The sequence below is a fragment of the Drosophila gunungcola genome (genome assembly GCF_025200985.1).
Source record: "Drosophila gunungcola strain Sukarami chromosome 2R unlocalized genomic scaffold, Dgunungcola_SK_2 000006F, whole genome shotgun sequence".
Taxonomy (NCBI): Eukaryota; Metazoa; Arthropoda; class Insecta; order Diptera; family Drosophilidae; genus Drosophila; species Drosophila gunungcola.
Genome location: NW_026453168.1, coordinates 3,697,342 through 3,712,818, shown reverse-complemented (window position 1 = coordinate 3,712,818; position 15,477 = coordinate 3,697,342). Strand labels below are relative to the sequence as shown.

The following is a 15,477-nucleotide window of genomic DNA, read 5'->3' as shown; positions in this document are numbered from 1 at the left end:
GGCAGAGGTAATTAATGTGTTTCTGGTGTATGATGTTCATAGTGCGCGGTAATTTTAAATCATTTTAAGTCGAACTGTATTTTCAAACTGTCGACCTATCTAGCGAAAATAGCTATCTATGCAAAACTATCGATTTCCCACATCTGTTGGTGTGGTGGATTTAGCTCGTGCAGTGGTGGTGAAATCGCCAGAAATCAGCTGTATTTCGTTGGGCGCGTAAATTGTGCGGCGTGCATTTTATTGTTGTTGTATTGTAATAACTGTTTTTATGTAGTTATTTGTGCCAAAAATGTTGAACTTAAACTGCGTCATATGCGCCGAATTGTTTGGCCAGGCCGACGAGGTGTTTGCCACAGTGTGTGGGCACATGTTCCACCATAGTTGTCTTAACCAATGGCTCGATCGGTAAGGAGTCCTCCGAAGATTTTCAGGATCACCCAATAATATACATACTCCTTAATGATTTTTAGCTCGAAGACCTGTCCCCAGTGTCGTAACAAGTGCACCACCCGCAACATTTTTAGGGTCTACTTCAATCTAGCCAATTTGGATGTTAGCCGCATCGATGTGGGTTCGCTGCAGGAACAGCTGGACAACGCCAAGTTGTCCATGAAGATGATCGAAAAGGAGCGCAGCAAGGATGAACAGCAGATGCGTAATCTGAAGGAAACGCAAAAGAAATGCCTGTGAGTCGTAGTCTGGAAATTCCTCAAGTACCTACCTGACCCTGCCTTCCTTTTCAGCAAAACCATCGCTGGTCTAGAGCAAAAGGTACAGAAGAAGGAGTTCCTCATCAGTAGCTATGCTGAGCAGATCAGTATCCTCAAGAGCGATGCACTGGTGGTGGATGGGCTGCGCAAGGAGAACAAGTCTCTGAAGTCACAGATCCAGGCCATGGAGGGCATCTCGGCCATTCTGTCAGCTGGCTCTGCGGATGCCGAGCGCCTGCTCAAGAACGAGGCCGATCCCCACGTCCTGGCCAACTGGGTGTCCACACTGAAGCGGGAGCTGCGCCAGTGCGAGAGCAAGAAGACTGAACTCAGGAACGTGGTCAAACTGGTGCAGAATGATCTACGCAAGGAGATCGAACTCAAGCGGTTTGTCCACTTTAACTTCTAAATGACTCTCATCATTAATAATTGCTCTTTTCATCACAGCAAGTTGGAGGAGCGTGTTTCCCACCTAGAGAGTGATCTTTACCAAGCGCAGGAGAAGGTCTGCAATGTTTCCTTTAATCTACATATAATTTTAAAGCATCTTTTACTTTTTAGCTACAAACTCTACAGAGCAAGCCCATTTGCTTGGACTCCCCCGACAGCTCTTTTAGTCTGAATAGCAACATTATGGCCCTTAAACGCGAAGCTAGGCGTTCCACCATATCGCCCACGATTGTGAGTAGCCAGAATTATTGGTTTAGATTGGAGCTTAATATTTTCAAACCCTGCAGAAGGAGAATATCAAGCGTATTGAAGAGTCCACCTCGCCGTATCTCAACATCAAATCCAGCAGCGTGGGTTTGGCCCACCTTCTCAATACGAAGGGCAACATTGGACTGGCCAAGACCAAAATATCGCCCATCAAGGGAGCCGGCGGTGTCAGCATGACCAGCGGAACCATACGCAAAACCAGCAGTGATCTCAGTGAAAAGGTAGGCACAGCTAGCCAACCGAGTGCAGTTCAGTTAACAATTTAATTTCTCCGCAGTACTCAATCTTCAAGAAGCCTCGCCTGCTGCTGGGCAGCTCGAGCAGCACTGGCCTGACGGCCGCCGCAGGCTCCAACTTTGTATACAATGGAATGGGCGGCTCCGAGAAGGTGGATCCCTTTGCACAGCGCGCCGAAGAAGAGGGTCTGGCGAGCAGCAGACCCACAGCCGTCCTTTCCCGGAACGTCAACCAGCGTCTTAAAGCCGGCTCCCTGCGCAACTTCAACTTGGGCAAATAAGTCAACACCCATGTGATCATTAGAGACTGCTCTAGTTGGGTATTAGCGTGTGTTTGCTATTGAGGATTGCCGATTTTGTTAGTTAGCCAATGCATGGAATAAGCTGTAGTAATAAGTTAGTGTTAAATACAAAAAAATACAAAAGGCATATGTGCGATCAGGCTGCGATCTTCTTTTCCGCCGTTCCCGTCCACTCCTCGCGCAGGTGGACGCTGCAGCCGAGATCACGCAGCGCCGCCTTGATGTCCTGCTGCACGCTGGGATGCTCCTTCATTGCGGCATTCAGCAGATCCTCGATGCCGAAGGAGATCCAGGTCTCGCATTGGTTTCGCGATCGCGACACCATGTTGCGAATGGCCCAGGCTCCGTTCCTCTGGACGATCTTGTGCTTGGGATGGGCGCGAATCGCCTCGACGATCACCTCGGCAATGCCAGTCTCGAAAAAGGCAGCGCTGTGCTCCTTTACTCGGAGGGTCAGCGTGGTCACGCAGGCCAGGGCGGCGGCCACGATGTTCTCGTTGGAATGGTGCGTCTCCAGCAGTTGTTTTATGATGGGAGCCACGCCTTGCTGGACAATGTGTGTTTTTACGGAGTCATGACCAGCAAGGGCCCGCAGCAACTTCAAGGCCTCCTTGTTCAGACGCACTTCGTCTAGGTTCTGGCTCATGATCTCGAAGACGGACTTCAGGCCACCAGCCTCGTCGATGGCCGTGCAGAGTTCCTGGCGCACAGCCAATGTTCCAATGGTGAGCAGCAGATCGGCCAACACATTGGGATCCTCGTAGGCCGGCAGCAGTTCCACCAGAGTCAGCAGCACCTCGCCGGCTATTTGGCGGGCATGCTCATGGGCACAGCCGAACTCCACGCGGATGTCGTCGTCGAGGACCAGGAAACGGAACACGGCGGTCAGCTCGCGCACCAGGCGATCCTTGCCTTTGCCCAGCAGAGGCTTCATCAACTTAAGGGCGGGAGTATTCATGATGTTCTGGCGGTTCATTTCGTGCATGATGCACGCCTTCTGGAGCCACTGTAGCGTCAGCAACGTGACGTCCTCGTTCTCCACTTGGAGGGCCAGTAACTTGAGGACCACTGCCATGGCCTCGGCATCAAACAGATCCGGCTGCTTGTGGGTCAGGCTGTTGACCGCCTCCAGGGACTTTTTGATCAGCGATTCGTTGGGTTTATCCGCAGAGAGGGTTTCCTCCAGCAGAGTGATCAGCGCATCGTGGGCGCCGTTCTTGCCGGCTAGAACCCGGTGGGCCAAGGACTTCTGGCATTCGGCATCCAGGATGGCCAGCTGTTCCAGCAGCTGGGTCGTGTCCTCCGTTTTTTGGCCAATGTACTCCTTGATCTTGTCCACCGTTTCGTTGATGACCGGTTGGCCGGTCTGCGGATTGACGGACAGATCCTTGATGATGTTGGCCAGGTTAATGCCCTGCAAGATGTCCATTAGAGTGAATCATCTGGGGGAGTTAGACAATTGACTTGACTCACCTGCGCCTCGAATTGCTTGATGGTTTCCTCCTTCGCCTCCGATGGCGTCATAGAAAACTCCACCACATTCTCCTTGACCACATCGTCGAAGGTGTCCTGCGATATAACCTTGGCCATGGCAGTGATTCGTCCGATTTTGGCTATATCCTCAGCAGCTGCAGTGCTTTAACTTTTCAAATTTTACTTTGTTCTTTCTGTCTGCAACTTCCCACACACACCAGCTCACACGCACACGCTGACACAGTTCAAATTTACAGCGTGCGGTCACACTATTCTACTCCAGCTGACCAGGTATCGATAGATATCGACTGAAGAAGTACCGTTAAATTTAACTCACCATCAACACTCTAAGAAATATTTTAGATTTTTAAAAAATTGAAAGAAATCTTTCAAGCTCCGTTCTCGTTGTAAAAATAAATTAAAATTGGGGAACCTAACTGTAATCTAAAAATATATAATGCTTTATTTGAAGAGCAATCAAAAACTTGTTTACTAAATAAATCGGTTTAAGTGAAAATAAATTAAAAACTTGTTTTTGGTCAAACAATAAATAAAATTATATGCTTAAAATCAAGCTACCCATCATGTTAAAAATCCAAACTTAAAAAAAAATTTAGGTTCCTTTTTTATTTTTAATTAACATAAGTCTGTATTTTGGCTTAATCATGCTCGTTATTCACACTGCGGATTACATAAAGACGGTTAGGCTTCAAAGCGTCTAAGGATAGAACAAGAAAACACACCGAGATAAACACCAACACCAACACATGCACATCTAGAGAGGGACAGCGAAAGCGCCATTAACATATGGCTACAGTTTACTGGATATCAGCAATTCGGCCTAGCCGGAAAATTGGCAGTGGCCAGTCGCTTATTTCCGCTTGGGCAGCTTGTAGTCGGTCGGCGGGTGCAGCTTCAGGTGATCCAGAAACACGGGCTGCATGTCCGCTCGCCAAGAAATCTCCTCGCGAGCCCTCACGGGTCCGTCCTTGCAGGTCAGCCAGTAGGTGCTCATTAGGCCCTTACCCTGAAATTAATAACCGAATTCTGATTTTAAAAATATATCTATTGCTTTTGGATTTCAAAGACTGTCAAATCAAATGAATACTTTTTAAGAAAGACATGTTTCTAGCCTACAAAAAGCACTTTTAAGGTCATATCATATCCTTTTAGAATGTTCAAACTTAGAAATATATGTATATTCATGTCACAAATAACACACTACGTATGATTGATATTTTTGTCGCTCATACGTTGTTTTGCATTTAGGAAAATATAATATTTCTGGGTGATTTCAATTGTTAATAACAACTAATAAAATGTTGATAACCCAAAAAAAACTTTCAGGATATTTAAAGAATTTAAAAAATTCTGTTTATTGCTTAACTTATGAGTGACATGGTAGGGTAATTTCCATTACAGGAATTAATAATTTATTACCCATGAACAATTAATAAAAAACTAATAAAATGTTTAGAGTCCATAAAAGGATATTTCAAGACTTTCTTCCTTAAAATTCAGTAGATTATTGTTCTATCAAATACCACCATACGTAGGAGTGATATTAAGATCGCTCATACGTCTTGTTGCTTTTACGGAAACATTTTAAGTGAATTGCAATTGTGGCTCTCAGCTAAATAAAATTTGAAAAATTAAATCGAATATATTGTAGTCCCAACCCACCTTGACATCGATGAGGCCGCGGTGCTCGGTCCGGAAGCCGCCCACCTGTTGCAACGAGTCGTTCATCTCCTCGGTGATATGTATCTTCTGGGCCTCGCCGGTGCTCTCCATGCGCGAGGCCGTGTTCACCGTGTCGCCGAAGAGGCAGTAGCGCGGCATCTTGGTGCCAACGATGCCGGCGACCACCGGACCCGTGTGCACACCGCACCGGATCTGGACGAACTCGTCGCCGGCCCTGGGAATCCGGAACACCGACGAGGCGTCCAGCAAATCAAGCGCCATTGTTGCTATCTCGCTGATGTGCTTGATTCCTGCGGCGGAGGCAGTTCCATGGCATAAATTACGCGCATGGCCACAAACGAAATTTAAATTAGCGCAAAACCTTTTTTTTTTTTTGGGGCAGTCAAGTCAGCCAGCGGGGCGTTTGGCGGGGAGCCGGGCTAAATGACTGACTGACTGACAGCTGAATTTGCATAAATTACCGTTCTTCACCGGCAGACCCGATGCCACCATATACGAGTCGCCAATTGTTTCCACCTTGTAGACATCGTAGCACTCGATACGCTCATCAAACACCCGGTAAATCGAGTTCAGAAAGGTCACCACCTGCCAAATACAGAGTTCAGATAAGTTTATTTCGTAACCACTTCAACAAAATGTAAGGGTCCCTTTGAAAATGAAAAATACAATATTTAACCTCAGGCAAGAAAAATTTTTAAAAAATTTTAATCTGATAACTAAAATAGGAAAATAGGCAATAAATAAATAAACAAACAAAACAATGTCCAAGAACGAAAGTTGGTAATGCTTTATTTTATATATTTACTTTTTATTCAGAAAAAATATTTTTATTTAAAAAACTATTTAAAAGATTTTTTAATTATCAGGGGCTAAAGAAATTCAAATTGAAGTCCATGTTTTTATTTTGATCTTTTAAAAAGTTTAAATAAAATTAAACTTATTAGAATCGTTATTAAAAGTTTTAAATATATATATATATATTGTGTAATATATGAATTCGATGTGAATTTTACTAAAATTGTGAAAAAATTTGATCTTACGATATTGGCATCAAATTTATTTCCAAAACCATTATGACATTTACCTCCAGTGGAGTGCAATCCGCTGCGATTTCGGTGAAGCCCACGATGTCGCTGAAGTAGATGGTAACTGCCTCGTAGAGCTCGGCGGGCACCTGTCAGTAAACCATTTAGACCAGCCTAATGCCCATTTCGAACCCATCCCCCCTACTGCCGGACTCACCTGCTGTGTCTGCTTCAGCTGCATGGCCACGCTGGGGGGCAGCATCTGAAAGAGTAGCGAATCGCTTTTCCGCTTCTCCCGCTTCAACTCCTTGGCCTTTTGGGACAGATTCAGGGCATAAAGCTGGGCGAAAGAGTATGTTGAGTTGGGGGAGTCAAACTATAGTGGCCAAATAAGCACCTGAATCGTGGCTGCGGCATTCTTGACCAGCACAATGATGACTGGCGACACCAGGAGCACCACAACCAGAATGGCAATGCCAATGGCCTCTTTTCGGTCAGCCTCCACCAGGGTCTTGTCTACATACTCCCTAAGAAATAGATAAGTTAATCAGAAAACAGAATATACAATTTTAAGGAAATAAATCATTTATCAAGCTTAGAGATCCATACTTAATTAAACGTCGGAGGGCCTTTTGTAGTATTCTCAGATCATCGGTATAGTTGTTCATCAGTTCGTAGAACTCGATGGCACTGCGCTCGTTGGAAACATTTGGATTGTTCTTAAGCAGTGTGTTGCTCCTGTGAAAGGACTCCATATCAAAATATATTATAAGACATTAATTCGCCACACACACACATTTGTTTGGCGCGATGGAACTTCTTGGTGCTGGTGATATTGGTGTACATGTTCTTTAGCATGGGTGCATAGTTCAAGGTAGAGTTGATCATCTCACGGGCCATGAATTCGTAGCGCACATAGGACACAAAATTTTCAGCCGTCAAGGATCCCCGTCCATAGTATCTGATGCCAAAGGAAGTGGCGATGTTTTGGCACTCGATGCTCTTGAGCAGATTCTTGAATCCCACCAGATAACTATTCGATTTTAGAGAAATGAAAATAGTATTAATTTTATTTAAGTCTAAATGAAATTTTACTTAATTTATAAATATAAGCTAGAATACTTTAAGAGTTCTTAACTCACCGCCAAACGCCGCTGTTGTCCGTTTCCTTGATTTGCTCATTGAGATGGTGCAGTAATCCCCGATTGATGGATGTATACCAATTCATCACCTCGGTGATGGAGCTCTCCTCCGGCTCCAAGCGCACTCGATCCCTAAATTCGTTCAGTCGGCTCTGGAATTCGTAGCGGTTTAGCATCATCTCCCGATCGTCCTCATCCTCGTCCGGAGCTGTCGGCACACTGATTTCGCTCCAGGTGGTCATGTTGTTCAGAGCGTGATCCGTGTTGGCAAATCTTAGGGTTAAGTTGGCACTGTTCCAAATCCAAAGGTTAAAGGATAAGCTGGTAGTCCTGTGATATTAATCAGTCGAAGCACTCACCGCTGCTTGCTGCCGTTGGTAAATATGTAGAAAGCTACTTCAGAGCGCTCGAGTTGCAAGCGTGTTACCACCTTTCCTAAATCGGTGGCAATGGTAACCTAAGATACAAAAGTTATTTATTCCAGATCAATTTAAAGTCAAAACCTTTTAAACAAATGTAATATTTAATTAATATTGCTTCTAAAAAACCTTAATGAAATGGTAAAAGCACAAACTTGCAAATTGATGACCAATTTAAACAAGTTAACACATGAAACAATTTTTATAAATAAGAACAAATTTTGAATTAAACAAGATTTTTGTTTATTTTAGCTTATTGTTTCTTTATCTTAAGTAGCTTATACTAAATGTCAAAATGTCAACCGGGGTAATTGCATTACGAACACGATATAAACCACTATAAAGAAGTTTATAACTTGCGTTGTTAAAATTATTTAAAACAAAGATAGAAAAATAAGCTTATGTGCTTTATTTTTTCAAGGCCAAGTGAAACCAAACGTGGTTTTAACATTTTATTACTGTTTTATAAAGAAAAAATATAAGTGTTTCTACTTAAGTAGTCCTAATGATAACAAAGTATACTAAAGTTGTGAGATCTGCTTTTAAAAAGCACAAATTGGTTGGTTATCTTTTGCTTGTGTTTATTGTTAAAAAACTGCCTTCAACGTTACGTATACGCAGAGTAGAACTACTAGGTTTATGAAAAAAAGTAAAAAAAATAGAAAAATAAGTTTGGCAGACAAACTTAAGTTTATAAAACACAATAAACACAATCAAATGAGTCATTTTTCTTATTCGTCAAACATACGTGTGATTTACAAATCTAAATGATTTTATAATTTTTGCCTATCTGTAAACTCAGGGGATTCTCCTTAGTAATCTACTGAGCCCTTGGAGTCAGGCATTTTTTTTGGGTTTATGATGGTGAAATTGATAACAACATGATAACTACCACAGGGCGTATACTTTATATTCTTCGATTGCTTATCAAAAGGCTGGCTTATCGCAGCCCCCAGCTCTTCGGCCTTATAAAAGAGTTCGGTTGACCAGCTGCGGGTCAGTTACCCAAGATGTTGTGGCCCAAGTTAGTTTGTTTCGCTTTCGTTAGTTTGGCCTTTGGCCAGCTTGAACATGTGGCCGCCGATAAAACCATCGCCGCCTGTCCCACAAACTTCACCCGGGTGGCGGACAAGTGCCTCCTGATCGACGACAGCTGGAAGAACTTTTACGAGTCAGATCGCCACTGCCGATCCATCAACGCCGGACTCCTGAGCCTCAAGAACCAGACGGAACTGAATGCCATCAACAACTGGCTGGCCGAGGTTGCCCCCAATCAACCGGAGTTCTGGACATCCGGCAACAAGTTGGGCGAAGCCAGAAACGATTACTTCTGGCAGAGCACCGGGGAGCAGGCTGTGTATCTGCCCTGGAATACGGGACAGCCCACTCCCGCCAGCGGAGATTGTCTCGCTTTGCTGGCTCACGTCAGCATGTCCACCGGACAGGTCGTGATGGATCCCCACCGCCTGACCGTGAAGAACTGCACCCAGTGGGCGGCCCACATCTGCCAGGCCCCATTGCAACTCTTCCAGACCCAGCTGTGTCTCAACACAAGTGCGTTCTTCGAGGCCAAGATTGCCGTTTAAGTGAAGTGCTGCTTGTACAAAATAAAATTTAAATAAAACGAATATATTTCAAATATTATTTGTATACGTTAAAACAATATCGATTTGGGAACTTTTATTTAGAAAACTTTACTGCTAAGAGACTAGGTTGCTTAGAAAGGCACAGAGGGACAGTCGCAAATATGGTTTTATTAAAATTTAATAAAAATGGTTCAACATATACATACATATTCAATACGATTACAAAGAAAGTTTACTTGTTAATTGTTATTTTTAATAGTAAAGTAATCGAATTAACTTGAATTACACCTTTGCAATGATTTCCATGCTTCGATCAAAAGTTAAAAAAAAAAAAAATTTTCGGTAATGAATGAGCCATTGTTTTTCACCTTTAAATAAATATAGGAATATTTTTAGGATCATTGTGTCAATTGTATTATGTTGGGCAGCTCGATAAAAAACATTCGTTTATGACTTTTTTAACCAGCTATCTAGGTTAGCGCAAAATTAATTCGAAAAAGCAAAACTTTTGTAGTATTAGCAATATCTTTAAATCATTTTTTTTTCACAAATTTGGATTTCAGACATATGTTGAAGGTGCGATCGTCACGGCTTTTTTACCTCGTTAAGACGTGTTTTTGTTTGATAAGTATTTTTAATCAAATACAATTTTAAGAACCGGTTTAAAAAAGCTTAAATTTATATGCTATCTCTTGTTTGTCTTTGTTGCAAGAAACACTGCTTTACATATAACGTATATGCCGAGTGCAACTATCACTCCAAACTATCTGGATTATAAAAAAAATAAAAGATAGATTAAAATTATATGTTTTGGTGTAATTTCCAATCCGAAATATAATATTTTATTTATATTAGGCGATTAAAATTGTTAACGGCTTCTACTAGGCGCATACTTTATGTTCTACGAATCCTTATCAGAAAGCGGACTTATCGCTGCCCACAGCGGTTCGGCCATATAAAATAGCCCGGTTGGCCGGCTTCGGGTCAGTTACCAAAGATGTTGTGGCCCAAGTTAGTTTGCTTTGCATTGGTCAGTCTGGCCTTTGGCCATCTTTATCAGGTGGCCAGCGAGGATACCATCGCCGCCTGTCCACAAACTTCACCCGGGTGGCGGATAAGTGCCTCCAGGTGGACAGCAGCTGGAAGAACTTTTACGAGTCGGATCGCCACTGCCGATCCATCAACGCCGGACTTCTGAGCATCAAAACCAGACGGAACTGAATGCCATTAACAACTGGCTGCCGTTGGTTGCCGAATATCAACTGGAGTTGTGGACATCCGGCAATAAGTTGGGCCAAGCCAGAGGCGATTACTTCTGGCAGAGCACTGGGGAGCAGGCTTTGTATCTGCCCTGGAACACGGGACAGCCCACTCCCGCCAGCGGGGATTGCCTCACTTTGCTGGCCAACTATAAGCATGTCCACGTGGAGCATTCGTGATGGATCCCCACCGCCTGACCGTGAAGAACTGCACCCAGTGGGCGGCCCACATCTGCCAGGCCCCATTGCAACTCTTCCAGACCCAGCTGTGTCTCAATACCAGTGCTTTCTTCGAGGCCAAGATCCCAGTTTAATTCAATGTTAAATACTTTTTATTCAATTAAGTCAATCAAGCGATAAAAAACAAACCATTTTGCTTCAAATACTTAAAAAAATACCTAGTCTTTCTTAAGACCTTTCGAAAATACATTTTGAAACATACAAATCAAGACTTTCCCCAATGCAAATCATCAGTTAATCATTTAAGATGAATAACACATTTGGCTTTAACAAAATTAGTTATGGCATATCAATGGCGTAATCTTTTAAATAATTGAGTTTGAGGACCGGGTATAACAAAATAATTGAAATTGATTGAAATACTATCTTTACCATTTATTAATTTTTGGGGCAGAAAGTAAATACTGTTTAATGAGTATGCTTATCAATTCCAATTTTAAAACTTTAATTAAACTAATAATCATAGTTCTTTAGATAACAATGTTTTTGGTTAAAGTTATTTATGTGTATAAAATTACTTTACTTTAAGAAAGATAAGGAAATATCTTTTTGTAAGCTCTGCTTCTTATTAAGCATCGAAGCCTACCTTCTTATTAAGCACCGATGACTACTTTCATTTTCCTTGATTTGTTTATAGTGTGTTTTGCATTCTAAGTACGTGACCCCATTCAATAGGCACCCCCACTGCAACCACTATTCATCGGCCTCCCATTTTTCACACCCCATTTTCCGGGTGTATGCCACCCCCTGCCATTTTCCACCCCCCAATCCTTCACTTGCCACTGTCGCTGCATGTTTCGCATTGCGTTCTTATCAATCCACTTTGGCCACTCCGCCACCACGCCACTCCCCCCGCCCCCTTCTGGCTCATATAAGTACGTACAATATTTTCCGTTCTTTCACATTTTCCTGCGACGACTTCGCATTTGCATTATGGATAGATGAAGTGGGCGGTCGGTGGGGGTTGGGGGGATGGGGGGGGGGGGGGGTAGGGGCAGAAGGACGCCGCTGAGTGCCTGGCCACGCGCTCGTGCTCCAGCACCCTTCACGGGGACTTGCACGGCACTTACCTGAGCAAACAGACATTCCCAAGGTTTCTCGAGATGGTCAAGTGAACATTGACCGGCGAGTGAAAGTGAATCGCCCCCGTAAACTACTTGGCGCTTGATTGAATCGCAGTAATGAATTTTAATTACGTTTGAAAGGCGCAATTTCCGGGTCGCCTTGGTATTGTTTGTTTCTTTTCATTCACTGACCCATCCATTGACCCATCCACTGACCATCCACTGACCCACCCATTGACCCACCTGTGTCTCAATGTCGGCCACGGCGGAACGGTACTCCAGGATCTCTTGCAGTGTCACCGATGTTTGCACAATTAACGCCAATATTGGTATAAATGGTAGAATTATCATCTGAAAAGGAATCGCATGTCAATGAGAGCATACTTTCGTCTACCGTGGTTTTGTATTGTAAGGGGTTAAATAAAGAAAATTAATAAATTATAGTTTCAGTAAAATCTATTTATTAAATAGGTTTTTTTTGGTATGGTTCTTAATTGTGTTGTCTTCTTTGTTGCTCATAGATTTTATTAAAGGAATTTAAAAACAAAGGCATCTTACTTTTTTTTGAGCCTTTGCCTTGCAGATAATACCTTTTTTTCAAATACTTAAAAAAACACTAATTTAAGCTTTTTAATAAAATTATGCACTGTCATTTCTAAATGCGGTTTTCAATTAACTTGATTAAAAAAAATAACCTTTCTTATAGATTTGAAATGATTATTTATTTGGTCCATAGTCCATACCTGTTTAAGGCGAATTATTAACATATATGAATATGGAAATACAACATGAATAAATCTTAATAAATAATTTAAACAAACTCTGTCCTATTTTGACCCACTGTGCCACATATATTTTCATTTGCCATCAATATGTGCGTCCGTGGAGGAAGACCTGATTGCGAGCGGTATAGGCAAAGGCAAAGGCAAAGGCAGAGGCAGAGGCAAAGTCAGTGGGAAAATGAGGTGAAGTCGGTGTGATTAGTCTTTATCGTGGCCCGCTAATCGCGACATTCATTAGACAGACGCACTCTGTGGTCGCCGAGGCACGTGACTCTGACCAGTCGCCCTAATTAAGATGCATGCGCATCCGCTAATTTATGCTGCTCCGGATAAGTGTGTGTATTTGTTTTGTTTTGTTTTGTTTTTGTGACAAAAGTGACACCTGTAGAGGTGGGTGTCCCTGTTTCCCGATGAAAAAAACTCACCTGCATGAGCTGCAGGCGCCGACCCGTTTTTATGGCCGGATTACGGGCGGCGGCATTGCAACATCTTCCACTGCCGCCATTCGATATATCCTCGGAACTAATCGAGCGCACGGAAATTTTATCGAGCTGCAGATTGTGATGCTGTGGGCACCAATAGAAGGCCACCACCTCCTCCTCCTGGTCCTCCTCCTGATGGGTTCATCTCGTCGGGAGCCATTCGCGAGTCCATCGGATGGTTCGATTGGCAACTGCTAATGTCGATCTTGACGCTGGGGGTCGGCTTTCTGCTCAAGCCCGCACTACCGCCCGCTGGGCAAGGGCAAGGGTCAGGGCTTGGGTCTGTGTTTGGGTTCGGGTTCGAGCCCACGTTCTCGTTCTCGTTCTCTCCGGACTTGTGCGCTTTTCCATTTAGCATATTGCTGATTGTTCAGGCGAGGATATGGAGTGCCAGTGCCTCATAAACACGATTGCTGCACGGGGAGAAAATGTCACCGAAACCATAATATTTGAGGTGCTTAAAGGTCACGCAAAACTCCCATTTATTTTAAAATTTCAAAGTCAAATCATCAGATACAAATTAATCGCGCAAATTCAAAATAGCATTTTACAAATTTATTAAGAACACCCAGAGAAAAACCCCATAGTAAAATTAAACATTAAAATATTTAAATGTAACACTGTTTTTCCAAAAATAAACTAACTTGAAATAAACGAAAAAATAGGAAGAAATTTGAAGATCTCAATTTGTTTTTTAAGCTATATTTAATGTAAAGTGAAAACATTAGAATTTGCCCTGACTTTTATCTGGGTGAAGATGTTTTTAAGTTATTAGATTCGATTCCTTAAGTATCAACTATCATACACATGGCTCTTTTAATGATGATTCGGCATTTGGAATACAGCTATACAAAAAGGTTTTTATTTATACAGACAAAACTTCAAAACGCTTCAACACGTAAAACATTTGGGGATTTTTGAAGAGTTTCCAACATTATAGGTACTCCTACAAATTCAAAGTTAATGCACATTTTTCTGAGTGTAGTGGAAGTGCAAATGTCAATGCGAATGCTGTCTGTACATAATTGTTGCGTGTTCAATTTGTATCTGATAGTTTCACTCGGGCGACACTTGTTGAGTTTCAATGGGGCCGTAATGAGGAGGGCGCGTATAATAATTGCAGGGAATGGCACATAAGCACATATGGGTGGTCGGACCACGCCCCCCTCCTCGCCCCCCGACGCCTCGCTGGCCGCCAAAGAAGCGACAGGACTTCAGGACTTCAGGACTTTGGGACCTCGGGACGTATGGACGTCAGGACGACATTACGACAGGACGACAAATTTGATGGATGAGCAGCCAGGCAACCAAGCGTTGTGGACTGGAGGGTGGGAATTTAGCAAAGGGGCTGGGGCTTTGAGTTTAATTGAAAGCACATTTGATTGCTGCTCCCCAGGCGGAACCCGCTTTTCGCCCAGTGTAGCGCCAAAGTAAACAATTTGCGCGATGGCCTGCGTTCTGGTATCTATGTGGACATATATCCTTCATCCATTGTTGTTTCTGCTGTCGCAATGTCCGCTGGCTGGTTTATTTTTCACACTTATCATGAGCACATTTATTGATTAAACTTTTAATTGCCTACACTCGGAAATAAATGAAAAACTCAAAAGTAATTTTATAAAGTTTTTTTTTTTATATATTTTACAGCTGGGTTTATTGGATTTGACTTTTATGCTATGTTCGCGGATGTTCATTTCCAATCAAACGCCCAGCACGCACATAAAAAGTTTCTTCTTTAATTTTTATTGCACAAGCCACGCATTAAATTCCCACACAACAATGGCAAAAAATTCAATTATCTATTAGCGACAAGTACGAGGAATTCGTTGTTAGGCCCCGTAATGTGGACTTTGCCGTACGTGGGAGTTTTCTCCGTATTTGCCGTATTTTTCCTTCGGTTTCCGCGATTGAATGCGAGCAGCGCCCAGAGACAACTGAGCTTAAACCTGTTGAGTTTCGTCTGTTTATAGCGAATGTCCTGTGGGACCACCCCCTTTACTCACTCCTCCCCCCGCAGGACTGCGCACACGGCACTCTGTTATCGCGATGTAAACTTTTATAAGCTGTAATCTGTGGCGTGCAGGATGACTGAATTTTATTGCTTTCTTACATATTTGGGCTAATTTTTGGGGTAGACGCAGGAATCTTTAATGACCCTAAATTAAGCCGTTTAAAGGTATGCTGTAAATAATGTTGCCTTTGGTTTTCTGGATTACCCCTTTCTCTGTTCCTTTTTAAAGGCCTAATTTTCAGCATATTAAATGGTATACTGTGCTATCTATTCAGAACAAGCATGCCTATCCTATCTGTGCATAAGTCAAGTTGTTATTTTGTAT

The 15,477-nt window shown here is 42.9% G+C and overlaps 4 protein-coding genes and 1 pseudogene across 4 annotated transcripts; 3 read left to right on the top strand and 2 right to left on the bottom strand.

Moving 5' to 3' along the window:
- Window positions 1–165: 165 nt before the first annotated feature.
- Window positions 166–1,963, top strand: LOC128254567 (E3 ubiquitin-protein ligase TRAIP). Its single transcript, XM_052983711.1, has 7 exons — window positions 166–405; window positions 471–686; window positions 744–1,097; window positions 1,158–1,215; window positions 1,272–1,391; window positions 1,448–1,648; window positions 1,705–1,963. Exons 1-7 carry the CDS (start codon window positions 290–292, stop codon window positions 1,942–1,944), a joined length of 1,305 nt encoding a protein of 434 aa, XP_052839671.1. The 5' UTR covers window positions 166–289; the 3' UTR covers window positions 1,945–1,963.
- Window positions 1,964–1,979: 16 nt separating this feature from the next.
- On the bottom strand, window positions 1,980–3,686 carry LOC128254564 (armadillo repeat-containing protein 6 homolog). The gene is made up of 2 exons (XM_052983708.1): window positions 3,439–3,686; window positions 1,980–3,379 (listed from the first exon to the last, which is right to left on the bottom strand). The coding sequence occupies exons 1-2, from the start codon at window positions 3,553–3,555 to the stop codon at window positions 2,102–2,104; spliced, it is 1,395 nt and encodes a 464-aa protein (XP_052839668.1). The 5' UTR covers window positions 3,556–3,686; the 3' UTR covers window positions 1,980–2,101.
- Window positions 3,687–4,075: 389 nt separating this feature from the next.
- LOC128254553 (uncharacterized) lies at window positions 4,076–15,064 on the bottom strand. Its single transcript, XM_052983691.1, is given in 14 exon segments — window positions 4,076–4,465; window positions 5,122–5,432; window positions 5,604–5,727; window positions 6,227–6,316; window positions 6,385–6,507; window positions 6,565–6,694; window positions 6,777–6,905; window positions 6,964–7,200; window positions 7,310–7,600; window positions 7,669–7,766; window positions 12,121–12,228; window positions 13,085–13,225; window positions 13,227–13,554; window positions 15,001–15,064. Coding segments are annotated over 13 exon segments (2,211 nt in total). The 5' UTR covers window positions 13,500–13,554; window positions 15,001–15,064; the 3' UTR covers window positions 4,076–4,309.
- On the top strand, window positions 8,708–9,544 carry LOC128254584 (C-type mannose receptor 2-like). Its single transcript, XM_052983740.1, has one exon. The coding sequence runs from the start codon at window positions 8,739–8,741 to the stop codon at window positions 9,312–9,314; it is 576 nt and encodes a 191-aa protein (XP_052839700.1). The 5' UTR covers window positions 8,708–8,738; the 3' UTR covers window positions 9,315–9,544.
- LOC128254585 (C-type mannose receptor 2-like) lies at window positions 10,312–11,215 on the top strand (annotated as a pseudogene).
- Window positions 15,065–15,477: the final 413 nt, after the last annotated feature.

Coding starts and splice junctions, on each gene's coding strand:
- LOC128254567 (XM_052983711.1), top strand. CDS start 290: ATGTTGAACTTAAACTGCGTCATATGCGCCGAATTGTTTGGCCAGGCC. Junction 1,098..1,157: donor AAGGAGATCGAACTCAAGCG/GTTTGTCCACTT, acceptor TTTTCATCACAG/CAAGTTGGAGGAGCGTGTTT. Junction 1,392..1,447: donor CCACCATATCGCCCACGATT/GTGAGTAGCCAG, acceptor CAAACCCTGCAG/AAGGAGAATATCAAGCGTAT.
- LOC128254564 (XM_052983708.1), bottom strand. CDS start 3,555: ATGGCCAAGGTTATATCGCAGGACACCTTCGACGATGTGGTCAAGGAG. Junction 3,380..3,438: donor TCAAGCAATTCGAGGCGCAG/GTGAGTCAAGTC, acceptor GACATCTTGCAG/GGCATTAACCTGGCCAACAT.
- LOC128254584 (XM_052983740.1), top strand. CDS start 8,739: ATGTTGTGGCCCAAGTTAGTTTGTTTCGCTTTCGTTAGTTTGGCCTTT.